Below are 25,414 nucleotides of genomic sequence, written 5' to 3'. Positions count from 1 at the left end.
TTCCTTCCCAGGACCTTTGATGAGAGCAGACCCAACCCCTGCCCTGGCCCCAGCATTTCCAAATCCTACAGACCTGGAATCCGGTCTCCTGTGAAGAGGAGGTTAGAAATCCGAGCCCCCCAAGGATGAACGGTGTGCAGAATGGGAGGGAGACTCGACTTTGTGGAGAAGTCCAGGTCCTGGACTGGGTCCAGTTGCCCCTTTTCCCCGTCGCTCACTCACTTTGCAGTTCCTGGAAAGGGCCGACGCTTGCCCAGTTCCAGATGCTACGCTGCCTCGGTCTGGAATGCTCTCCTCTCACGTCCTGCCTTGCTGACCCACCTCAGGCCCTTCCCTTTCCAGATGGGGTGCACCCCATCCACCCCACATCGCATCTCCTGGGGGTTGTAGTTAAATAATGATTGCTGCTGGGCATCCCCTTTCCGTGAGATGCGAAGCCTCAAGCAGTCAGGGGCCGTGTCTGGTTCATTCCCTACTGTGAGCTTAGTCACAGGCCCATAGTAGATGCTCAGTAAATATTGGACAAATGAGGGAGTCTCGTTGGCACCATAAAGCTCAGTCGTTGGGAGTTTGGGCCCCAGTCAACTGATGTGGTGCTGATGTAGCAGTGAATAGCCCTGGGATCTGCTTTACCCCCCTGAGCCTCAGTGTCCTCTTCTATACGAGAGGGATAGTAACTACCTTCCCTGTAGGGTTTTTGTGGGGATTACCGGAGACGGCCATTTGAGAAAGGCTTCAGCACAGTGCCCGGCACTTGGTGATGGCGTTGAGCCTCTCAAGCACCATGTGAGTGGTGAGGGCATCACATTCTCATTTGGCCAGCGAAGAAAGAGGCTCAGAGGGGGCGATGGCTTTGCCCAAGGCCCCACAGCAAATGAGCGCTGGACCAGGCTTGGGGTGAATCCAGGAGCCGCGATCCCAGGCGACCTTTTTCCGGAGCCCATACTGTTTCCCAGGCGTTTTACGAAGCACTTTTGTGTTCGTATCTCACACGTCCTCGGTGGGGGAGACACGATTGCCCGTGTTGTGTAGGTGAGAAAACAGGGTTGGGGGTGAAGCCGTTGCTCGGGGATGCCCAGAGAACCAGTGGCAGGGCGGCTGGCTGCCTGCTCCACAGCTCTGCCCCAGAGCCCCAGCATTCTCGGGGCCACAGCACCCCGTTTCGTGGGGGTAGGGGGTCCCCAGAAAGGAAATAAAAGCTGAGATAAAGGGCAGGGGAAGGGCTGACTGTATCCTTGTTCGATACTCACGGGCTTGGGGTCTGCTCGCTCAAACTGTGCGTGAGCCCCCACCTCTCCCGAGGAAGGCAGCGTGGCCGCGTGCTTAGGGACGATCCAGAGATGGTCAATGCACGCTTGACCCCCCGAGGGTGTCCAGGGCGCCTACAATCCATGTTCCTAGTGGTTGGGCTTTGGCAAGAGTCAGATGAGGACAAGGGCTCAGACAGGTTATAGGTAACGGGCCCAGAGTCCCTCAGCTCCTAGGACCGTGTGCATCCGAAGCCTGGTCTCCTTCCGTGGTGCCGGGCGGGAGGGCTGCAGAGGAAGGGAGGAAGGTACAGCACGTTCTGTAGTGGAGAGGTTCCAGGCTGTTCCTCTGTTTCTGGGTTCGAGGGCCCAAGCCCCTTTGACTTTTTTTGGTCTCCACCAGGCTTAACCTGTGGATCCTTCCCCCTGCTGCCCTCGGCAACCCTGGCCCCCCACTCTCTTCCGAGGCACAGACAAAACTCCTGTGTCTTCTCCAGGTGGACCGTGGAGGATTTGGAATTAATTAACAAGTGGGCCTTCCAGGGGGAGAGAGTGATTCATGGAAACCCCTCCGGAGTGGACAACGCTGTCAGCAGCTGGGGTAAGGGCTGCCTCAGGCTTGTTTTCTCTATTTTTAGTATTTTATAAATTCTCAGCACCATTGTAGCTGCTCAGGCTCTGTTTTTGGATGAATGAAATCAGTGGGTTCTGAGGAAAATAGTATTTTCCTTTTCGGGGGTGGGGGGGACGGGAGAAATTTCAGGGCCCTGCCTCACACCTCCTGAATCTAATCTCTGGCGGTGTCTGGGGGGGCCGGGGTGGGGCCTGGGAAGCTACAGTTTCAGGGAGCCCCCCACGAAGGTCTGTGTGGTAAAGCTGCAGAGCCACACCAGCTGGGCTCCCCTCGGGTGAGGACCCTGGCTTATGGGGCCTGGCCACAGTGCTGGGTCCCCGTTCGCCATGTGGCCTGTGGCGTGAGGCCGGGCAGGCTGGAGGGCGGGCAAGCCTTTGTGCCCCCCAGGACTCTGTGTAACTGGGGCTGGGATGACGAGTGGTTGCGACAGAACTCTCACCCCCACCTCAAGCCCAGCTTCTCAGCCAAGAGGCAAAGATTCGTAGCTTTTCCTACAGCTCTGACCCACTGCTTTTTCTCTTTAGGAGGAGTGCTCCGGTTCCAACAAGGAAAGATCGCCTCCCTAAAGAGGTAATTCTGGGGCAGAACAGTAGCTCCGGGCACAGCTGTGGCAACGCATCCAGCTGGGGAGGGCGGGGGGCTCTAACCTCGTGGTGAGGGACGTGGGTGGGCCGTGTGTCCCCGGGCTTTCTCTCCCCTCCCCCATGAGGCCTGTTCTCACCTTCTGTGCTGCCTTTCTTAGACCACCGAGAGCTTAGAGGGAGAAGTCATGCATGGCTGTGCCGGTCACCTTCCAGAGAGCAACCGCTCCCCCAGGCCCCTGGCCTCTCGGTCATTTAATCCATGCGCTCGTGTGTTCATTTCGCAAACCAGAATTGATACCTGCCTGTGTTCCTGGGCGACGCTGTACTAGGGTCTCAGGCTGTACAATTGAGTCGCAGACACAGTTTTGGCGGGGGCGGGGGGAGAGTGGAGGGCTAGGGGAAGGGCCGGCAGACACGCGCGCCAGGGTGCCGCAGGCAAACGTGGGAGTTGCCACCCTGAGGCCCTCAGTGCAGAGCCCGGGCTCGAGCAGGCGGTGACATGTGACAGCTTTTCAGCCCGTTTCACACGTCCCTTGACCCCCTTCCTCTGGAGGGATGGGGACTACAAACGTGCATGTTAGAATAGAACACCCTCTGTTCTCTTCGGACTCAGAGTGGACACGGATGGGGCGCGTGGTAGCAGGTGCTGCTTGGCAGTTCCTTGAGTCCTCCATCAAGTCGGGTGGTGGTGTTTGTCCTAGGGCACTTTGCTACCTTGGTGGCCTTTGCACGGGGATGAGGGTGAGGAGGGTCGTCCGCACTGCGGATGGGCAGCAAGTGCTAGCCCGCTGCCCTCGGCCACTGGGCCACTCCTTTAGTGGCTCCCTGACCTGGTGCAACACGGTGCTGTATTCTTGCTTCCACCTGCACCTCTGGGATCTTCCTGCCTCGCCTCTGTTGGTTTCCAAGAGCCAGGCCTGCCTTTCCGAGGCTCAACAGTAGGGTTTCTTTAATTTTGGCACCATCGACATCGTGGACTGGATAATTGTTTATGGCAGGGGCTGCCCTCTGCAGCGTGTTGAGGAGGTTTAGAAGCATCCCTGAGCTCTACCCGCAAGATGCCAGTAGCACCTCTCCCATGTCCCAGCTGTGACAACTGGAAGTGTCTCCAGACATTGCCTCATGACCCTGGAGGGCAAAACTCGAGATGCTAACCTCCGCTGTGCACCAAGGAGGAAGCAGAGCCATTTAGGAGAGGGACCAGCCCGCTCTATAGCTGCTGCGCATTCGGGGCGCTGGAGCTGGGGGCCCAGGCGGGGCCGGCTCTGCCAGGTAGACTGATGCCCGGTGCAGCGACAGCAGCGGTCAGCGTGGGGCCCCAGATGCCAGAGCTGGGCCTGCCCGCAGGGCTCCCAGTCATCCTCAGACTGGGGCGACTGTCATCCTCAGAACAAAGGCACCCAGAGAGTACTGAAGCTGCTGTGGATGACGGTGAGGGGTGTCATAATTCGGGCTACAGATCTGGGGGTGCTTCATGGGGGCCGTGGCATCTCACTCAGGGTTTCCTGAGAGCTGGTTGTATCTTAAGCACCGAACTGGGCCCTGGGGATAGAAAACCAGCTAAAACGTGGCGTGGGTACGTGCACATTCTATTGGAGGGAAGTCAAGAGATAAGTGATAAAGGGCTTTCCAGGTCAGGGAGGCAGGGGGAGAGGCCCCGAGGCATAGTCGTGGCCAGCTGGTGGTGGTGTGGTGGACAGAGGCTCTGGGGTCCTTAGGCCTTTAATTTGAACCCAGCTCTGCCCCTCATGAGCAGGGTGCTCTTGACTGAGTCGCTTTTCCTGAGGCAGACTTTCCTGTGTTTATATAATGAGGATCCTGAGCATGAAATCAGAAACCGTATCTGTAGAGTGTTTTGCCCTTTGCCGACCAGATTTAATTCCACAAATATTACCGAGCAACTACCGTGTGCTGGGTGCTGGGGCCTCAGCAGGGAAGAATAAGGCCTGCCTTCACGGAACTCACGTTTCATGGGAGGAGACAGCCGACAAATGGCTCCATAAGAGCATGTCAGGCAGTTGGGTGGATGACCAGGGGAGCCTCTGATGAAATGACATTTGAGCAGGGACCTGAATGAAAACACGAGAGTGAATCCTGGAGCTGTCGAGGACATAGGTGTGTCCCTCCCTGGCAGAGGAAACGCAAGTGCAAAGGCCCTGAGGCCGGGGTGTGCCTGGCAAGCTGAGCGGCAGGTAGGAGGCCAGGATGGCTGAGTGGAGTGAACACCCAGGGAGGGTGGAGAGAAGATAAGACTGAGGGATTGGCCAGGCCTAGCACGGACAGGCGCTCACACAGCAGAGCCTGGGCGGTGGTGTCTGGCTGCCCCAGGAGCCCAGGGTTTTGTGGGGCCGGTGGGTCTGCAGCAAGCCTGTTCACAGCGGACTTGCCTAAGAAAGATGAAGACACAATATTCAGACCCCTCCCACCCCACTGAATGGGAGCACAGAGCAAACCGACCTTCACTGCGGGCCACGGGGCGCCACGGAGAGCAGATGGCGGATTCTCTGAGAAGCCGGGAGGCCAGACTCCGCATTAATCCTGCCGATGGCTTCAAGAGGAACCCTTTCCCCCCAAACCACGCATGGTGCCTCTCCATTAAAAAAAAAAAAAAATGCATTGTTTGCAAAGTGGATCAAGATACGGCCTCCCAGAAGGCTGCCCTTTTGAGGAACAGCTTGTCTTTAAGGGGAAAAGAAAAGCCAAATAGAATGTTCATCTTTTGTAAAGTTTAAAAAAAAAAAAAAAAAAAAAAAGCCGGCCTCCAAGGCTGAGAATCGATATTAATTTCATGGGTTTACGGGCGGTGAGATCAAGCAGGTTTCTGGCAGCCTTTTCCAGCCCTATTGGATTTTACAGTCTTGGGTTGTGAAAAGAAAAACGGTAAAGGTATCAAGGGGTCTGCCTGTCTCCAGCTGTCTTGGGCCAGAGCTCATCCAGATGCTCCATCCTCAGTCCCCGCCCCACAGTGCTTGAAAGGCAGCTTGGGGATGACAAGAAACAGTGCCCTGAGTCCCCCAAGACCGCCAGCCATAGCACAATTGGGATTGTGACTTTAGGAGATGTTTGAAAGCTCAGGGGGTTGGCGAGGGCAGCTTACCATGGCTGCCCTCGGCCCTTTGTTCACTTACCTGGGGGAGCCGAGTAGGGACGACTGACTCCCTCCAACCATCTCTGGCTGAGCCAGGGCAGTGGGTCTGAACGCCATCAAGGCAGGGCAAGGATGGGCCCCACGTGCTGGGAACCTGACCCCTGCACAAGCCTGCCCTTCCCTGCAGCCCCGGGCTCGCTGTACCAGCCAACCGGGGCATCTTCTCTCCCTGCGTGCACCCCTTCGACCCCTGCACAAGCCTGCCCTTCCCTGCAGCCCCGGGCTCGCTGTACCAGCCAACCGGGGCGTCTTCTCTCCCTGCGTGCACCCCTTCTGCGTGATCCGTGCCAGGTCCCATTGCTTTTCTTTCTAAATCTCTAGACCCTTCCACTCCAGCAAGCTGGGGTGGCCCACAGGACAGACCCTCCACCCCTTCTTCCCCCTTCGGCTAGAGTGCCTTTGAACTCCTCTGACCCCGGGGACTTGGCGTGCTCTGCCAGCTCCAGGCTAAGCCAGGCCCCCTCACGTGTGCCCAGCCCATAGTAGGTGCCCCCACTGAAGTCAGGTGGGTGAGTGATGAGCCAAAGGAAAGTGTCCATCTGCCTGGGGGCTGGAGCGGAGACACAGCTGTGACTGGCAGCAGGAGCCCCCTGATGTCCCCTCCCTGGGCCTCCGCTTCCTCCTCCGTGACAGGGTGGGGTGACGTTTGGGATTCCCCCCGGCCCTGACACTGCTCCTCTGTCCTGAGCTCACTGCGGCCCCTCTTCACCCCGCAGGCCACCGGCTCTGAAGATCCTGCTGACCAACACCAAAGTCCCTCACAGCACCAAGGCTCTGGTGGCCAATGTCAGGAGCAGGCTGCTTAAGGTGCCTCTGGTTCCATTCCTGGGTGGGGTTCTGCTCGGGCCACGGGGAGCCAGGTCTGGGGGCTCGAGCTCGCCCTCTGCCCCATGGGTTAGTGGAGGGCTGGGTTGGATGATGGGGACCGGGGGAGGCAGTTTTGGGCACCCCCCCATCCCCCCGCTGAGAGGCAGGACAGGAAGTGTCAGACATGCTGGCCTGGCCATGAGCATCCCCCACTCATGTCAGGGGGTGCCGGGCAAGGCAGATACCCGGTGGGAAGGAGAGGAGCGGAGTGGGCCGTGGGGACACCTCTCTCTCCTCCCATTGCCCGGCCCTAGGCCTCACGGGCCCTTGCTTCCTCTCCCTGCAGTTCCCGGAGATCGTGACGCCCCTGCTGGCCTCCATCAACGCGATTTCGCTGGAGTGCGAGCGGATGCTGGGGGAGATGGCAGCGACCCCGGCCCTGGAGCACTACCTCGTGCTGGAAGTAAGAGCCCGCCTGCAGGCTGCAGGGCCTCACCCACACCGCCGTCAGGCAGGGGCTCCCGATCTGCACTCAGAATCCCCGCGCCAAAGCAGAGAGGCTGGGCCCAGGCCTGAGGCCCCGTGTGTGCAAAGGCCAGCAAGCACGCCTTCTTCTTAAGCCTTTTCCCAGGTCATTCAGAGCCGTGCAGAGAGTACGTGCAAAGCACAGAGCGCAGTGCCCGGCTGTGCTAAGTACCAGGGGCCGGGTTTGGGTTCCTGCCCGTGAGGAGCAGTGGGATGTTGCTGACACTGTCTTCTGTCGGTCCGGGAGCGATTTCTTGCTCGGCCACCTCGTTCCTGCTGTTCTTGCTAACTGCATTTGTTCCTTTGGTAACCTTTTACCTCCGGCATGCTTTGGTTCAGACATTTTTATTTATTTTAGAGAGAGAGAGGGAGAGCGGGGGGAGGAGGGGGGGGACAAGCAGACTCCCTGCTGAGTGTGGAGTCTGTCGTGGGGCTCTATCCCATGACCCTGAGATCATGACCTGAGCCGAAATCAAGAGTCGGACGTTTAACCAACTAAGCCACCCGGGTGCCTTGGTTCGGACATACTCTACCACCATTCTTTCTTTATTGTTCCCCGAGCCGCCACCCTTTGCGTAACTCCCGTGTAGAGGCTGAGACCTCACACCTTGGGTTTGATCCGGTCCCGGTCTGAACCCCAGCTTCACCCCTCCTGGTCTCACCTGAGCGTCCTAAGAATGCATCACCCAGTGGGTGATGTGCAGTCACCATGCCTGATGAGCCACCAGCTCAGTAAGCCGGAAGGCACAGGCTCATCCTCAGACATGGTCCGGGTGGCCTGGCAAACATGGATCGACATTAAAGAGCCATAGGGCTCCCCTTGAATCGGGATCAGGCAGGCCCCACGGGCAAGGTGTGTGGCAGCACTTGGCAGGAGGTGCAGAAGGGGCCCCCCGGGAGAGGCCCTGTGGTCTCCATTTCTCCGCAGTCCCCACCGCTCCCTAACTGCCACCCCCAGCTGCTGCAGGCTGCCTGTCCCACCGTAGGCATTTGAGTCAGCAGCCTCTGTAGTGAACGGAAGCAGCTCCTAGGCCAAGCCTTGTCACAAGTGACTTCTCCCTTGAGCTCTATAACCACCTGCCTAGGAAGTAGATGTGTTGTGCCCATTTTACAGATCTGAAAACTGAGGCCTAAAGAGCAACTTTCTCCAAGGTTCACTAACCCGTGAGTGGCCGTGCCAGGCGTCAAACTGACTTGCTTGTCTCTTTAGCCAACGGATCTCTAATGCGCACCCACCCAGGGCCAGGGGCAGCGACCCCCCTCCTTTCTGTGCTTTTGCTCCCATTTCCGAAGCTGTCTGCCTCCAGTCCCCCAGCGTTTGCCTTGCTGGCTTCAATTCCTTTCACGCGGAAAGGAGGGAACACAGTCCTCCCGAGTAGGAAATTAATAATGATAGAGTACTGCCTAAAATATACCCCGTTGAGCCCCTGGAGAATGCCACGGAACAGCACGTTGATTATACATCGTGTACGTTTTTGGCTGTGGCAGCCGCTGAAATGTGCAGCTCGGCTCCTGGACGGCTTTGTGCTCAGACCGGCGAGCTGTTCTCCCGTGTCACAGCCCGTCATCTGGTCCTTGACAGATTTCGGATCAGAATGTGACAGGTGTCGGAAACCTGCCTTGGCAACGTGACACCTGGCGCTCAGGCGCAGAGAGCAGGCCCCAGAAGTTTTCCCTCACATCCGGCCCCTGGGGCTGGGGAAAGGCACCCGGGGCTGCCACCGGGCCATCACGCCTGTCTGCTTATTTGTCCGAAGGGCTGGCGGGTGTGAGGCGGGCTGCAGGGGAGGGCTGACCCGAGCCTGCCCGACAGCCCGGGGCAGGAGAGCCAGGTGGGCCTCGGCAGACAGCTTGGTGATTGGCAACCCTCCCGGCGCACAGGCGCTCCCCGTTCCCGGGAGCAGAGCCGCGCGCTGCCAAGCCACACGCCACAAGAAGTAGGTGGCCGCAGGAATGCCAAGGGCGCTCTCAGAGACAGGGTAGACGTGAGCTTTGCACCAGGCAGACCCAGCTTCCAGGGCTGGCTCCGTACCTTGCCAGCTCAGCGGCCTTAGGCAAGTCACTTTCCTCCCTGAGCCTTAGCATCCCCTGAAATGAAGATGGTGGTGATGTGACCGTAAAAGTATTAATAGCAGCTGACTTTCCTGAAGCCCTCATCTCAGGCCAGGCATCATGCAAAAAACTCACTTGGTCCCATCCCCACGGCAACGAGGCAGAACCTCTTACGATGCCAGTTTTACAAGTGGGGAGACTGAGGCATGGGGTGAAGGCCCTCGCAGACCAAGAGGTCACAGAGCTGGGACTCAAACCCAGGCCCCCCCTGACTCCAGATCCCACATTCTTAGCTTGCCCGTGGCAGGGACCGTAGCTGGGTGCTCATTCCTAGAGCCCCAGTGCCTAGCACGGTGCCCGGCATGGTGAAGGTGTTGGGCAAACACTGGTGGAGTAAATGAAATGTTGTAGGGGGCCCCTGGGCTGTGGTAGCTGTCAGTTTTGTTATTTCATCAACCTACGTGCTGTTTGAGCCTCAGAAGAGCAGGAATTTCATGCAGGATCAAAGAAACTGGAACACATTTAGCTCTTTCCCCCACTTGTGACCTTGTTAGGACAATAAACTGGTTCTTATTCTGAAAACATAGGCAGCTGTAGGATGGCATAGTACTTAAGACTTCTGCAAATGATAGAAACCCATGTCAACCAGGCTTTAACAGAAAGGGAATTTATTGGCTCATAACTGAGAAGACCAGTAAGAACAACGTCAGGCATAGCTGGATCCAGGGGCCGAACCAACTCAGTCTGAAATCTCTTTCCATCTTCCATATAATCTCTGACCATGGGCAGGGCACATAACTCTGGTGGCTTCTCTCTGAAGTCAACCAGTTTTAGCGGCTCCAGGGCAGAGGCAGAGAAAACCCCGGGAGGGCTGTGGTTGGCCCAGTTTGGGTCACAGGCCCATTTCTGACCAGTCACCATGGCCACAGGCTTCTTTGGCCAGGCATGGGACATGTGTTCGCCACCAGCTCCATCCCAGCCCCATGGGAAGTCCTGCAGGAAGCAGAGGTCCTTTGATCAGTGGAGAGGGACATGGTGCTGGCTTGTCTAAGCCATTTGCCATCCCAAACTGGTGGCCGTCACATGGATGGGGTGAGCACAGGACCTTGGCTTCAGGCACACCAAGTGGGAACAGATGGAACCTTCTCCTCCAGGAGCTCATCGACATGAACCAGCACCATCTGAATGCCCTTGGCGTGGGCCATGCCTCGCTGGACCAGCTCTGCCAGGTGACCATGGCCCATGGACTGCACAGCAAGCTCACTGGCGCAGGCGGCGGTGGCTGTGGCATCACGCTCCTCAGGCCAGGTACCTGGGGGGTGGGCAGGGTTGCCGGCCAGGGCTCATGCAAACGTTCTACCTGGGCAATTCGCTTGGGAGGAGGAAGACGTCAGAGAACAGCCTCTCCTCTGCTGTGTGGCTTTGGTCGAGTTAATTAACCTCTCTGGGTCTTTGTTGCCGCATCGGTAAAATAAGGATGCTAACGTCTATTTTATAAGATCGTTGTCTAGATTCAAGGAGGAAAGTGCATTTAGAATGCCTGGCCCAGGGCTGGGCTGTGGTATGGGCTCATACTGTGGGCGGCTGTCCTTACCACCTCCTTACCTTCCGAGTCTCCCCCAAGCTCGAGAAATAACCAGGACAGTGTCATCACCCATGTCAGCCTCACCCCTCTCCCCCACTGTCACCTCTTGACGTGGCCAAGATGGGGACTGACCTTGCTACAGAACAAAGGGCTTTCTCTCCCCGTAGTGTTTGGGGAAAGAGCAAGGCTGGGTAACGTGCCCGGGGCCGGCGAGGGGCTCCTGGTGGTGCTCAGTCAACACACCTGCCCTCAGGACCAGGCCCTCAGAGCTCCCGCCTCCGTTGCCTTCCCTTTGCCTCCTCCTTCTGGTCTTTCTCTCCCCTTCTTTACCTTCTCGTCCTTCCTCTTTTTGTCTCACCTGTGCCTGTTGCTTTGCAGTCAGCCCCCAGTGGCCCCAGGCGCTCCCCTCACTCTCAGTGCGCTCCCAGGCGTCAGGGAGTCAGCTTGGCCGACAGCCGACTTTGACTGTTGGCTTCTAGTTCAGGGTCAGTGATGATGATGAGAGAAGGCTTTCTGGGGTGTGTCTGCTGTGCCAGGCGCCTTACCTGCATTCTCCCATGGAAGCTTCACAGTGCCCCTCGAGGGGTAGGTATTATTAGCCCCATGTCCAGATGAGGAGACTGAGGCTCAGAGAAGGGAAGTCACTTGTCTGAGGTCCCCCGGCTGATCCGTGACAAGGCCAGGCCCATGAGTTTACCTGTTGCTCCACAACCACCCCCCCACCCCCCCTCCCGAGGGTGCAAGGCTTGACATTCCAACAGGAAGACCTGGTTGGTCCCGGGCCTTTTCCAGGATGGACAGTCTCTGAGGGAGCAGACGATTGTTGGGTGACCCACTGCTTTCCCTCCTTCCCCTCCCCAGATCTGGAGCAGCCGGAGGTAGAGGCCACGAAGCAGGCTCTGACTGACTGCGGGTTTGACTGCTGGGAAACCAGCATCGGGGCCCCCGGCATCTCCGTCCACTCAGCCGCCTCCCTGGACGCCCCCGTGCGCCAAGCCCTGGTTGGTCTCTGAGATGAGCCCGCGCCGCTGCAGCCCCACCAAGAAGCGCCTTCCTGGGGTATTCAGTTGGCTTCGGGGCTGGCCAGTGGGCCCCCAGCCCCTGTGCGCCGGCCTTCCCAGCGGCCGCACCCCTCCAGTCCCAGTGGTGCGATATGGAACCTGCAGTGGGCTGGGGACCCTGGAAGACCCGGTCTGTGCCCTGCCTTCTCTTGAGTTGCCCGGGCAGTGGGGCCGTGTGGGGTCCTCTGAGACGCGAGGGGCTTCCTTCCCGTCCTCCCTGAAGCTTCCCCCCCACACACCCATCTGCTTTGGGCCACCGCCACCTTCTCAAACCCTCTGCCCACTTGGCTGGACACTCAGATGCAGTGTGCCTTCTCCCTCCCTCTGCCGCTGCCCTTCCGCCTGTCTCTCCCGGCCCGGCCCCTCCCACCTCCTCCCTGCACGCCCCGTCTGTTTGAACCGCGCAGCACTTCGCGTGCTGTGCTCTTCTCTCCAGCCAGACTGCGGGCCCCCCAGCGGTTGTATGGGCGGTGGTCTTTGCCTTCTGCCCTCCTGTCCCAGGGTTGGCCAAAGGCATGGTCGATGTACCCAGTTTCTTCCAGTCTGTACCCACAGGATTTGCAGAAAAGATGGCAGAGGGGAAATAAGCTCTTGAGTAAACCAGGGCTTCCCTTGGAGTCCAGAAAGGATGATGATAGTCTGGTACAGTCTCCAGCCCGCCCCATGCCTGGGTGGGGAAAAAAGATTCAAGTGCTTGTAGCCCAATGCCTGGCACCTACCTGGCCCTATTTGAACTTTATATTACCAGTCAAAGCTCCTTCTGAAATGGCAGAATCCATCAAAAAGCCCCTGTAGCTAGCGCACGGCCACGGGGAGCTCCCGCAGCCCAGGACCTGCCGAGGGGCACACGGGAAGGTGGGGGCTGGGCGGGGAGTTCAGGATGCGGTTAAAACGGCCCTGCGCTTCTGCCCTTGGCCACTAGGGGGCAGCGGGTGCCTTTCCCAGGGTCTTCAGAGGGCGGGTGAGTGGGAGCTGGCCTGAAGAGCAGAATCTGAGCTCTGCACCCCCCACCCCCGCCCGCCATGCCAGGCCTCCCGGGCTGTGCCCGGGCTCCCTGCCAGAGACATGAGGGCAATACGGAGGATGCCTGCCCCAGCATCACTGATGGCGGTTGCCTGCTTCTCTTCAAAACACAAATAATGCATAAAACGATAATGTGAATACTGAGCTCTTACCATGTGCTGGGCACTGTTCTAAGCACTGTAGATCCATCATCTTTTTTCATCTGCCCCGGGCTTGGAGAACAATTGCTCGTCTCAGCCCCATTGTGTAGATCGGGGAAACTGAAGCTCAGAGAGTTTGAGTAAGTCAGCCAAGGCCACACAGCTAATCCACATCAGAGGCAGGATTCCCAGTCCGACGATGTGACTACAGCACCTGCCCTCAGCTCCTGCGTGCTTCTGCCTGGACACAGGTCAGGGCGATTCTCACTGCTTTCCACGCTCGGGCTCATTATTTCCTCTGGATTTGGATGTACTTGGTCAGAGTGGGGCCGGGGCCTGGGTATTTTCAAAAGTTGCCCATACCATTTGAACAAGCAGCCGGGACTGAAAGGTGCTTTCTCGGGGATGCTGCTTGACAGCGTTTCCACACTGTAGGAGGGCAGCCTGGGAGCTCCTTGGGGCGCCCAGAGATGCCCATGGCAGGTGTCCAGAGGCTGAGGCCCCCCCCCAGAACCTAGCTGCTCCTTGTGACCCTCTTTCTCACTCCCTGGGGGCTGTGTGTATCTTCCAGAGCAGAGGCCAACCCACTGCTCATGCCTCACCCCAGCCATCACAGGGGCCTCAAGGCGCCCACTCCTGGCCACCGATCTCTCACCGATCTCTTCCATTGTGTTTGTAGACAGTTTGCATTTGCAGGGGGCATTCCCCCCTTCCCCTTGTCTGGGGTTCTCCCAGCTGCACATCAAAACCACCCCAGAATGCCTGCCTCTCCCCCCCCCAATATTCTGATTGAACGAATCTCAGCAGGACGCAGTCCTGGGTGGTTTTCAAAAGCTCCCAGGTGATTCCTGTAATGCGGGCCCAAGGCTGAGGACATTGAACGAGATGACCCCAAAGGTCAATTAAGCTCCGCCCCGGCTTCCCTTCCCCTCTGCCACCCACTGGCCACGTGACCTCAGGCGAGCCAGTCCCGCCTCCTCATCTGGAAGGTGGAAAAACTAGCAGTACCCACCTGAGAGAGGTTTCGAGACGAGGGCGTGAGAAAGTGCACGTAGAGCCCGTGGCCCAGTGCCCGGCACAGTAGGTGCTCAGCGTGCTACCTGTCCCGTGCTGGAAGCTAGAGCGCCTCTCAGAGCTCCGAAATTTCGGGGCGGTGCATAGAGCTGGCGAGAAGCCACCAGCCCAGTTTGTCCAAACCGCCTAGATTGTGACCGGGGTGGGGGTGTCACCACCGCTCCAGCCTCCCCCGAGGAACGGGTCACCCGAGCACCTGTGCTTGTTTTGCCAGCCGGAGGCGAACAATTTCCCAAGGCAGCATTTGGACCGCTCCCAGCCTCTGCAGCGTCTTGTGGATTCAACGCCCACCGTCACAGCCTCAAGTTGGCAATTTCTGCGGGCTGGCAGAGGTCTCACGTGGCGAGACAGGCGGCAAATATTGAGACTCCCAGCAGACAAGAGTAGCTACTGCGGTTTGCACCCGTGCTGTCTCTGTCGGGGAGGATTTGCTCCCCGTGGCCGGACGGACAGCTGGACGGATGGCTGGCAGCCTGTGGAGGTAGGGAGCTGGCTGCAGGTGCGCGCACGGTCGGGCCCTGCCCTGCCATCCCAGTGTGCTTGGGCCAGTCCCTTCGCCCAGGGCTTAAGCAGCATGCCCTCCAAGATGTTTGCACCCTAATTCCCAGGCCATAGTTACACTTCCCCTAATTGTCACCCAAACGCCCAGAATCCTGCTTAGGACCATACATGTGGCATGTGGCTGTTAACAGCCCTAAATTCTCTCTCTTTTTTAAAGATTGATTTTACTTGTCAGAGGGAGAGCACAAGCAGGGGGAGTAGGAGAGAGAAGCAGGCTTCCCGCCGAGCAGAGAGCCCGATGCGGGGCTCGATCCCAGGACCCTGGGACCATGACCTGAGCCGAAGGCAGACGCTTAACCAACTGAGCCACCCAGGCGTGCATGTACACACACACACACCTTTTTTTCTCCATTACACAGCTTGCTCAAGAGACCCTGCCAGTTACCCTGCAGATATGTCCCATGGACTGTGTTCATCGTTCAGTCAATCCCCTTCTGGTGGCTTTGTCAGCTCCTGGATCGCTAACAGCCGACCTCTCAGAGCACCTGCTCCATGCCCAGCGTGGTGCCTAGTGCTCTGTAGGCCTTACCCCTGTGAACTTGCTCGGTTCAGTGAGATAGGTATCGCTCTCCCCGTTCTGTTGATGAGCAAACTGAGGCCCGGAGAAGGGAAGTAACTTGCCCTGGGTCACAAGGCAAGCAAGCGACAGTGGGATTTGAACCCAGGTGTTTGTGACTTCAGAGCCTTGTTCTTGGCGTCTCTTCTGTGCTGTTCTCCAGGAGATGACCAGAGACCTCCCAAAGCCCCCTTTCCAATCCCTGCCCAATCGTCATAGCTGAGATGCCGCTTCCACCCCAGAGGTGCCAGCTCATCTCGCCCCTCCTGCCCCCTTGGCCATCCTTGCTGCCCACACCTTGGCCCCCCATGGTCCTTCCAACGCTGTCTGCTTCTTCCTGTAAACTGAGGAGCGACGGGGCAGGAATTGGGGAGCCACAGTCCAAGGGAGAGAGGAAGACACTTCCTGTCCTCCTGGGCCACCCCCAACGTCCTCTCAGCAGTGGGGAGAAGCGGGGAGGCCCGAATGCTCCCATTTTCACCACTCTCGTGGGCGAACAGGGTGGGGAGCAGCCTAACTACCCAGACGGGGAGAGACAAGAACCGGACTTTTTTTCTACAGGCTGCTCTGCCAAACCCCTCCCCAGCTCAGGAGATTAACTGAGTCTGTTCTCATACAATGTTTTAAATCTGATAATGAAAACATACATTTCGAGGCATTTGCATAATGTACTGGATGAGGTCGAGGTACCACCTGAATGCTGATGGGGGCACCTGGGCTGAACCTGGCCTCTAGGGGGCCCCCGGGTCTCCTCCCTGCCTGGGGACCAGGGGCTGCGCTCCTCCCCACGGGCCCTGGCCCTGAGCTCCCGGATGCTCTCATTCAGCGGATACTAAATGTGTACTTACTACCTGCCAGGAACTGGGCGGAGCTCTGGGGAAGCCAGGTGGCAGGTAGGGCTGCCTCGATGACCGCTAGGCACCCCAGCCTGTGGCTCTGGGTGCCTTCACACCCATGCCCTCCACCTGTGCCCACAGCAAGCCTGTGAGGAAAGTGGGGGGAGCCTCGTTTTACAGAAAACTGAGGCTGCGATTGGGGGCCGTTGGGGGGAGGGGGGCTTCCTGCTCCAAGCCATGAAGTCAGCAAGGGCAGAAGCTATGCCCTGATGGGTCTCTGGATTCCAAATACAGCCCTCTTCCTCTGACGCCCTGGCAATGAGGAAAAAAACAAAAGGCGGCTTGCTGTGGGAACTCAGGCAGGTATCTTACCCTCTCTGGGCCTTGGTTATCCCATCCGTAGAAATAATAGTGCCCTCCTGTGCCAGGATCTCTGTCATCGTGCCCTTGTTTCCTCTTGCCAGCGATCACTATTTTGTGTCTCTGGGGTCAGGCAGGTCTGGACTTGTCCTGTGGCCGATCACCTGTAGCTGCCGGACTTGGGCGGGCCACGTCCCCTCTCTGAGCCCCAGGTTCCTTGCCGGCAGTGTGGAAATGCCGGGCAGCAATGCACGTCACACGGAGCCTGGAGCCTGGAGCCTGGTGCGTGCCGTGGGCTTTCAGTGAGCAGGAGCTGCTGTCATCATCCGAGATGGGGGAAACTGAGGCTCAGAGTAAGGACATGACTGCCCGGAGGCAGCCAAGCTGGGATTGGAACCCAGCAGCCTCTGGCTGCAAAGCCCGGGCTTCCTCCACTTTCCTTGCCAGGCGAGGCCGGGTTTTCCAGTCTCGCCCTGCTTCCAGAGGGACAGGATTGGGACTCGGGGCGAGGAGGCAGGTTTGGCTGAGCGGCCTCACATACTGTGGTCCCCAAGATCAGTGATCATCCTGGGTCTGGGAGTTGGGGATGTGGACTCTGGAGGAAGAGGCTCCCCTCGGACCGAGCACCTGCCTTCTGTCACCAGGACAGTAGCCCCGTCTGCTCTGTGCCCCCCTTAACTTTCACAGGGTGGGGGCAGCTCCTCGCCACAGCCGGGCTGGAGGTGGGGAGCACAGGTAACGGCCCTCTTGTCGGCCCACGTTAGCGCCCCTTGGTGCATGGTGGCTGGCCGTGTCCTTGGTGGGTGTAGACTGGTAGGGCACTTACCTCCAGGTGCCCAGGTCCTGCCACCTGCCTCAGCGAGGTGGGTCCATCGTTTGAGAGGGGATGTCCTTCCATTGAGAGCATTCCCTGATGGCGCTGAAGGACCTACTGTCTGTAGTTGGGCAAACAGAGGTGCAGAAGAACAGTGACCCACCCAGGGTCACACAGTGTGTCTATGGCAGAGCTGGGACCCGAACCCAGGCCTCATGACTGAGGGTGCTGGCTTGAGATGGGGCATTCTAGTGGCCAGGGCTGCGGACGTGTCCTTGCTTGCCCGAGGAGATGCTAGGACCCCAGAGCCAGCTCCCAGGAGGGCTGACAGCGCATGCATAGATATGGGAGTCTTAATGGGCTTTGATGGGGAGCAGAGAGGGGAGGCATGGTGGGCCAGAGTCAGGACCCCCTCTCTCCCCATCTGCCTCATGTGGTTGAGGAACACACTGTCCACAAGTTGGGAGATCTCTGAAATGCTGTGTGACGTTGACAAGTGGCTTCCCCTCTCTGGGCCTTGGTCTCCTCTCATTCCTGAAGATATTTCCAGCCCCATGAAAAGTGCCCTGGAGTTTTCCACATGCCCCTCAGCACCCCTCTGAGGAATCCTACCCGGTGGGAGGCCACACGCCTGCAAACCTCCAGGGCCCAGGCAGGTGACACGGTCAGGTTGGTGGGATCAGCCTGGGTGGGGTGGAATGTGGCGCCCCCCACCCCAAGCTCCACCCATTTGTTGCTCTGTGGGTGGTGGACCCACGGTCGTCCAACCTTCCTATCCAGTTTTTAAAGAGAACTCCGAATCTAGATATTTGGATAAAACACCCTGTTTTTAAAAAGACTATCAACCAATAAAGAAAAACCAATTAAAAGACAAACTCAAATGGCCAAATCAGGCTCTTCTTCTGCCGACGGAAAGCTGCCCGGGGTTAAGACCTCTTTCAGAGACGGTCTCCCCATGGCTCTGGAGAGTGAGCTGGGGAGTGGGGGCACCACCTGTGGGAGGGCACCCTGCCTCCGGTGGAATCTGATTACCCCTTGGCGCCCCCATGAAATGGCAGGCGGGTGGGGGGGGCGGGGGGGCGGGGGCGCCAGAGGTTGGGTTGAGAGCTCTTCCCCGGAGGCACAGATGGTATTTTTTTTTTTTTTATCAGAGTCAGCATTGGCTTCTTTCTGCTCTGATGAATAGATTCTAAAGAGGCAGTGACATTATGCGAGATAACAGAGGGAACAGAAAAAGGGTCAGCAATGGAGAGAAAATGGCAGAGCCAGCAGATAAAGGGGAGGCCGGAGGGGGCGGAGTGCCCTGGCTGGGGCACCCCCCCAGTCCCCCTCCCTGCAGTGGGGGGCTGGAGTGCGGCCTGGACAGAGCAGGGGAGACCCAGCCAGCTGCGCCCCCCTGCTCGCCCCGCATCCCGCCTCCGTGGCCCGGCTGCCCATTCCGCCTTTTCAATTCGATTCAATTAGGTCTCCCCGCTCGGAAGCTTGTCTCCTCTGATATCCAGTTTAACTGACAGGGGATTAGAGCCGTTTGTATTAGACACACACTCGGGCCGCTAAACCTCCGGCCGGGCCCAGGGACCTGGGTTATTTATGGAGCCCAAAGTACCATTCCTCTTAGAACTGCTTCCTTCCTTTTAGTGAGGGGGGGGGTTGCTGGGGGCCCTGGTGTCTGTTGCACAGGCCCCCACCCCGCCCAGACCCCTCCACTCCAGGCCTGGGGCAGTGGAGAGAAAGAGCCCAGACCGAACTGGGTCGGAATCCCAGCTTTGTCCCTTGCTGGCTGTGTGGCCTTGGACAAGCACCTTCACCTCTCCGAGCCTCAGTGATCTTCACCAGACAACCAGCTCACCAGGTGATTTGTGGGGAGTAAGCCAGGTAACAGGTGTAGGGCGCTTAGCCCAGGGCCTGCCTATTCGCTCTGTGCATTCCTTCCACATTGAGTGACACCTCTGTGCCAGGTGCTGGTCTGGGTGACCAAGGAAGTCATAAGGGGCCAAGCACACCCCGTGCCTACCTTCAGGAAGCTTACATTTCAGTGCAGGAGGCAGGAAATAAACAGATTCATGGGGCTATAGGAGCCCACATAGGGAATGCCAGGCAGATGACAGCAGAGATGGTGACCATGACGACGATGATGGCAGAATCAAGTGCCACCGCAGGGCCTTTGCCCCTGCTGTTTCCTCTCCGCCTGGAATGCACCGGCCACCTCCCATCTCGGCCTTTGATTAATTTCCAAATTGTGCAGTCATTTGTTGCTACATCACTTGTCACCCAGGAAACCGCCAGCCCCCTAAGGGCAGGAGTCACAGCTGTCTTGCTCACTGCGGTCTCCCAAATCTAACACAGGGTCTGGCACATAAGAGCTCAAGGTTTTCGGAATGAATGAATGAATGAAAGAAGGAAAGTAGCCAGGAAGTGGCCCCTCTTGCCTGCAGTAAGGATGGCTACCCTGTTCTGCTCAGGGGACTTGGCTGGCCCGGCCCTCCAAAGGGGTTTGCTGGGTTTGGGAATGGGTGGGGGTTGGGATCTTGTCGGGAAGGGGTGGGGCACTCCCTTTCTTCTCTTTTCTTTACTCAAAGGGCCAGAGGGCCTCCACGGACCCTCCCTCTCCAGCAGCCAGGGCACTGGTGAGGCAAATAGCATTTCTAAAGTCCTTTGAAGTTCTGGGCTGGAAGGCAAAGGAAACGTCCTCATTGTTGGGGAAAGGGATGATGCTGCCAACACCTGTCTGTGCCCCCTTCCTCACTCCATTTACCAGACTTTGGAAGCTCCTGGCCCTGGGGCAGGGTAGGTCTGGCCTTTTATCAAATTCGGGGCAATAAACTAACACCCATCACTTCCTGCACACATTCCCCATGTCAGGCTTGTGCTTTTCATTCTCAACACGGTTCTCTGCGGTGGGCGTTGTCCCCATTCTCCAGAACAGAAAACTGAGGCTCAGAGTTGTGGTGGGGTGTGCCCACTGTCACCCAACCGGGAAAGATGGGAGCTGGGGTGGAGCCCAAGATTGAGGTTAGACACTTGCTCATCTATCTAACTGCTATCTACCAGGCCCCTTCATGTACATTGACACCTGACGTACTGAGGAGTGGGTATTCTATCCCCCGTTCTGCAGAAGGGAAAACTGAGGTTCAGGCGAAATAGCTGGTCCTCGGCCTCACAGCCTGTTTGAGGCAGAACCAGGTGGAAACAGGTCCACCCGACTCCAAATCCAGTTTGCAGTCTCTGCCCTGCACTTTCCTCCTCGGCTCAGTGCCCAGATTGTTTCAGATTTGTATTGGGCCCTTAGTGAGCAGTGAGGGTTTCAAATTGATCGAGCAGCAGTTGTCGAGTCCCTCAAGAGCCCCTGAACTATGACATGGTCCATGCTGGTAAGGGAAATGTCATCCAGTTGGGAGGGTAACATATTAATATGTAAAGAGTTACAAGAATTAAATGACAAACAGTTACAAGAAATAAATGACAAACACTCTCACAAGGGTGCATGTATGATTCACGATTCTGAGGAGTTGGTTAGGGAAGCTAGCCTTGAAGGACACACAGATTTTGGAAATGGAAGTCCACATGATATCTTAGAATTACAATGAATCAATCATCATTATAATGATAATACCCATTAATAATCATTATAATTAGGCTCTGAGTTATAGGTCTTACTGTTCCCATTTCACAGGTAAAGATGCTGAGGCTCAGAGAGATGAAGTGATGTGCCCAAGGCCAGCCAGCTGGTAAGTGGGACTCGAGCCCAGAGCCAGTTTCTCTCCCTCAACCCTGGGGAGTCAGGGTCTGACCCCAGTCAGCCTTCTGACCCCAAAGCCAGTTTCTCTCCCTCGACCCTGGGCAATCTCACAGGATGTCATAGGTAGGAGGCTGCCTGGCCCAGGTCTAAATGGCTGGGCCAACATTGCTTCCCAGAGTGAGCTTCTTGGTCAAGGAAGCCAGTGCACATACTACCTAAGTCCAACCAGGTGCTGGGCCCTGGGGTCCCAGGGGTCAATGAGACCCATCCCTGCCTTCCAGGACTCACAGGGCAGAGCCAGAGAAGCAAAATGGCAATGACAGTAGAGAGCAGCAGTTCTGAATTCATCCTGGGAGCCCAGGAAGGGGTGGTACACATCCCAACTGGTGTGTGGGAAGGGCATCAGGAAGGCTTCCTGGAGGAGGAGGTACCTGGGCAGAATTTTGGCTGAGCTGGGAGGTGAAGAAGGGTGTTCCTGGCAGCAAAGACACTGAGTCGAGCGGTGCTGGAGCATGCGCAGAGAAGCCACAGGTGGTTTGGTGTTCGGATGGCACCTGGAGCCAACACGAGGCAAGGTTTATCTTGAGGGCGCTGGGAGCCAGGGTGGGAATTAAGCACAGGAGGGCAGGTCACAGCTGTGCTTTAGAAAGTCCTCTGGCTGTGGCATGATGGATGGAGAGGGGCAGTGGGGGGTGGGGGGTGAGAGATAGCAACGTCCGAAAGGGGGCAGTGGCCTTAGGGACGGATGGAGAGGTGACCGATGGGAAGATAACCAGGGTGCCTGCAGAGGATTTTCAGTTTGGGGTCCAATTTGTCTCTCAAAGGAGGTATACTCCTTTTTTGATAGTCTCCTGCCAGGGGTAGGGCCTCAGCTGATTCCCTGGTTGCATGGGTGCCTTTTGTCTTAGTGCCCCCGGGCTGTCACAACAAAGTGCCACAGATTGGGAGGCTGGAAACAAGACAAATGTATTCTCACACAGTTCTGGAGGCCAGACGTCTGAGAGCAGGTTGTCAGCAGGGCCAGGCTCCCCTAAGACTTTGGGGGGAATCCTTCCTTGCCTCTTCCAGCTCGTGGTGGCCACCAGTCCTTGGCATCCCTCGGCTCACAGCTACATCCCTCTTTCTCTGTCTCTGTGGCCACACGGTGGCTTCTCCCTGTATCTCTGTCTCATGTGGCATTTCCCCTTCTTATAAGGACACCATCACATGGGATCCAGAGCCCACCCTGATGACCTCATCTCAGCTCGATGACATCTGCTAAGATCCTATTTCCAAATAAGGTCACACCCACAGGTACCAGAGTTTAGGGCCTCATTTTGGGGGGGATGCAGTGGAACTCATAACAGCCTTAAGGGCAGGAATTTTCCTGGTTCCCTTCTTCATCTGTCAGCCCTAGCACAGAGCCTGGTGCATGTCAGCGCTTAGAGGGGGGTCGCAGGATGAACAATGAGCTGATGGAGTCAGGGTGTCCAGCCCCTCCTCCATGCTGACCCCCTGCTCCTCTGGGAACGGCGGCAGCCCCAGCCCAGCTGGCATCTGGGCGAGACAGGTCTCCGGGGCCGCCTTTCCCGTGGGTTGTTCTCCGAAAGAAGTGGTGTTGATGTCAGCAGATGCCTGTCACTTTCCTTCCCCGGCAAAATCTCAACTGTCAGCGTAAGTGAAATAGTCATTGCCTATCCCTGCGTTTGAGATTTTATTGACAGTTTCATTGTCACCCAAAAAAACCTCCTTTTCTCCTTTGGTATTTTCATCAGGTGATTCTGGGGGCAGGAGGGGGACACGGGGCTGGCTCCTGAGAACAGGTCTTGGCAGCTGGTGGGGGCTGGTTCCCCTGGCCTGGGGTCGGTAGGGGCAGAGACCCTCATGGTAGGCTCCAGCATGCCTTGGCTCCAGCCAAAGACTGCTTGGTAGCCCCTCCAGCAGGCAGGAAGGAGATGAGAGACCAGAGGGCCCCTGGTCTCTCATCTCCACATCTCAATAGCCATGGTGGCCAGATGGGGCAGCCCAGACCCCGTGGTGGGTCTTTAGTCCCCTCGCCTGCCCTCCCTGGGTCATCTGGGGGCTGGAGTGAGAGCGTGCAGGATCAGACCCCCTAGGTGCAGTTCTTAGCTCAGCGGTATGTACTTTAGGGCAAGTACTTTGCCCTACAGATCCTCAGCGGCCCCATCTGTTAAATGGGGGTTAGTAACAGGTAGCTTCCATTGGCTGAGGCTTCATCTGCACCAAGTACCAGCATCTGGTTCGGTCCTCACCAGAACCCTGAGAGCTGGGTGCCATCAGGATCCTCACGTGAATGATGCAGAAAGGTGAGGCGGCCTGGCCAAGGCCACACAGCCAGGAAGTGGCAGACGTGGTGTGAATCCAGGCTTGGAGACTCCTAGCTGGGCTGTGACTCCACCTCATCGGATCTGTAGGAGAGTGCAGGCAGCAGAATGACACGGCGCTAGCACATAGGAAAAAGCTGTCTGCCATTTGTATCATCTCGGTCATTGCTGGTGTTAGCATGAGTGGAACTGGCCCCTTGGCAGTCACACTGGCCCCCTGGCAGCCACCCTGTCCCCAGGACCCTCTAGACATCACTGGGTGGTGGTGGCCCAATGGGGCCTGGAGCCAGCTCAGGGGGTGCACGGGGGCTGAGGACACGGCTAAGAGTTGTACCCCGCTCCATGCCAATGACCCCCTCTGTGCACCCCTTCCCTGGCCCCCAGCACGGCTGCAGGTGGGACGGTCAGGGACCAAGCGGGCCGCTGGCCACGGCGTCAGACCCAGGCCATGCAACGCCGCGTCACCATATCCGAGCCACACCAACGGGAAACGGGGCCCGGCGAGCCACCCCAGCTTCGGGCTGCCAAGCCGGGCAGGTGAATAGAATACAGTTGTTACAACAATGGATTCTGGAGTCAACTGCAGCTGAGTTTGAGTTCTGGCGTGGCCACTGTGGCCGGTGATGAATCACTGAACCTCGGCTTTACGCTCTGTACAGTGGGGTAACAGAAGCGCCCCTCAGAGGGGCAAGGCCTGAATGCTACCGCCCAGAATGCATCAGCCCAAGGCTTGGCACACTGTGGAGAGGAGACACAATCTCAGCACATAAAAGCTCCTTCAAGATCTCAGGCTCCAGACCCCTGCAGGTGCACAGGAGGACACTGAGCTCCGCCCCCCCAAACACACTGCAGAGCTGGGGCTTGCTTCTGGACCTCTGGACTCCTGGTCTACCTCCCCACCCGGTTTCTCAGCTGAGCCCCTTGGGGCCCCGGCCTGCCCTCCTCCCTGGGTCTCCGGCTCCCGCGGCTTCCAGAGCCCGAGCGGCAGGCCTGCAGCGAGGACTGCCATTCTCCCTCTCCCCAGCACACTGAAGGTTTTGAAAGTTAAAGTATTACCGTCGGCTTTGTTGTTGCCTAACTACGACAGACAAATTGAGAACCAGTTGTCAAAATGTCAGTGCACAACAAATCAACATGCAAACCGAGTCACAGCGCTCTGTGGTGTATAATTAAACAAAAAATCCCTTTTAGAAATTTCAGCGAGCGTTGGTTCCACTTTATATTTGTCTGTGTGATTAATAAAGGCAGCTAATTTTCAGACTTTAAAAACAGCTAGAAAATAGCTCCTAATTACATATTAGGCTCCTAGCGGCCCCCGCTGAGCTCTGCCGGCATTGGTGGGCCGGAGAATTTGGCAGAGCCTTAATTGCATTCTGAGCATCATCTAATTTTAGTTAAATGTAATGTAATCAGCAGCAGATGTCTGAAATAAAATATGAATTATGAATATGATGAAATTTCATTCTTGAATAAAAAAGTAATTTGCTATTTAGTTCATTAAAGTCTTAGAGGTTTATTAGGAACAGGTATATACAGCCCGGCAAGGTGATGTAGTCAATGATATTTGGGAGAAAGAGAGAAACCCCAAAGGGATGGGAAACTTTATCCAGGAGTGTCCGCTTTGGATCAATTATAGTGGGGTGTAATTGGGAGGGCGCTGCGTCCACCCCAGGCCTGCGGATGACTCTCTCGGGCCCTTTGAGGTGGGCCCAGGGTTTGGGGGCAAGAGGGCTTGGAGTGGGAAGCCGTGGGTGCCTCTGAGGCCTGTGCCACCCCTGGCATCCCACACCATCTGCTTCCCACCCAGGGCTGGAACCCCCCGGCGTTGGAGACGAGCATGCGGAGGGCTTGCTCCTGGTGACAAGGCCAGGCTTGGCGACACCGTGTAAGGCAGCAGTTGGTGTCCCAGGACAGGCAGGATCTCAGTCTCAGCCACTTGCTGTCTGGGCAGCTCTAGGGCCTCAGTTTCCCTTTCTATAGAATGGGGATGATACCAGCACCTATCAGATGCTGTGAGCACTGCCTGGAATGTTGCCAAGCCCCTGTTTCAGGGTTGGCTGTTGTTATCAGCGTTGTTATTAGTTGTAGAAGTCATAGTCAATCAGTATTAAAACGCCTTCTTTTGTTTTGTCTTTAGAAGCAGCCCGGGAAGCAGAAATGATAAATGCGGTTTTGTTTTTCAGCCGAGGCTCAGAGAAGTTAAATAACCCTCCAGTAATTGCTGGAGCTGGGTTTTGAACCTAGGGCCATCCCAGCTCCCAGTGTTTTCCCCAGCATCCCAGAGCAGTGCTGGGAGAGCGAGCCTAGGGGTCATGGGCTGAAGATTCTGGAAGGGGGCTGGGCA

The 25,414-nt window shown here is 57.2% G+C and overlaps 1 protein-coding gene across 7 annotated transcripts in view; it reads left to right on the top strand.

The window, feature by feature from the left end:
• The window catches only part of MVK (mevalonate kinase), a 32,506-nt gene extending 8,237 nt beyond the window's left edge, over window positions 1-24,269 (top strand). Inside the window, exons 6-13 of one of the 7 annotated variants that reach the window (XR_015766923.1) lie at window positions 1,745-1,848; window positions 2,406-2,451; window positions 6,330-6,420; window positions 6,767-6,883; window positions 10,152-10,305; window positions 20,681-20,735; window positions 21,942-22,039; window positions 23,455-24,269. Coding sequence is in view for 2 of the 7 variants with exons in the window: in XM_028116611.2 (XP_027972412.1) it covers window positions 1,745-1,848; window positions 2,406-2,451; window positions 6,330-6,420; window positions 6,767-6,883; window positions 10,152-10,305; window positions 11,444-11,595 (664 nt within the window). In the remaining 5 variants the exon portion in view is untranslated. Of the gene's footprint in view, window positions 1-1,744; window positions 1,849-2,405; window positions 2,452-6,329; window positions 6,421-6,766; window positions 6,884-10,151; window positions 10,306-11,443; window positions 11,739-20,680; window positions 20,736-21,941 lie in introns of those variants that run through there. The other 6 variants (XR_015766921.1, XR_015766919.1, XR_015766922.1 and 3 more) reach the window with 6 other exon arrangements.
• The last annotated feature ends 1,145 nt before the right edge of the window (window positions 24,270-25,414 follow it).

Source organism: Eumetopias jubatus, unplaced genomic scaffold, assembly GCF_037043125.1.
Source record: "Eumetopias jubatus isolate StellerSeaLion01/CBP00866 unplaced genomic scaffold, mEumJub1_p1.0 scaffold_16, whole genome shotgun sequence".
Taxonomy (NCBI): Eukaryota; Metazoa; Chordata; class Mammalia; order Carnivora; family Otariidae; genus Eumetopias; species Eumetopias jubatus.
Note: the sequence above shows the minus strand (reverse complement) of the source record. Positions and strands in the feature narration are given on the sequence as shown.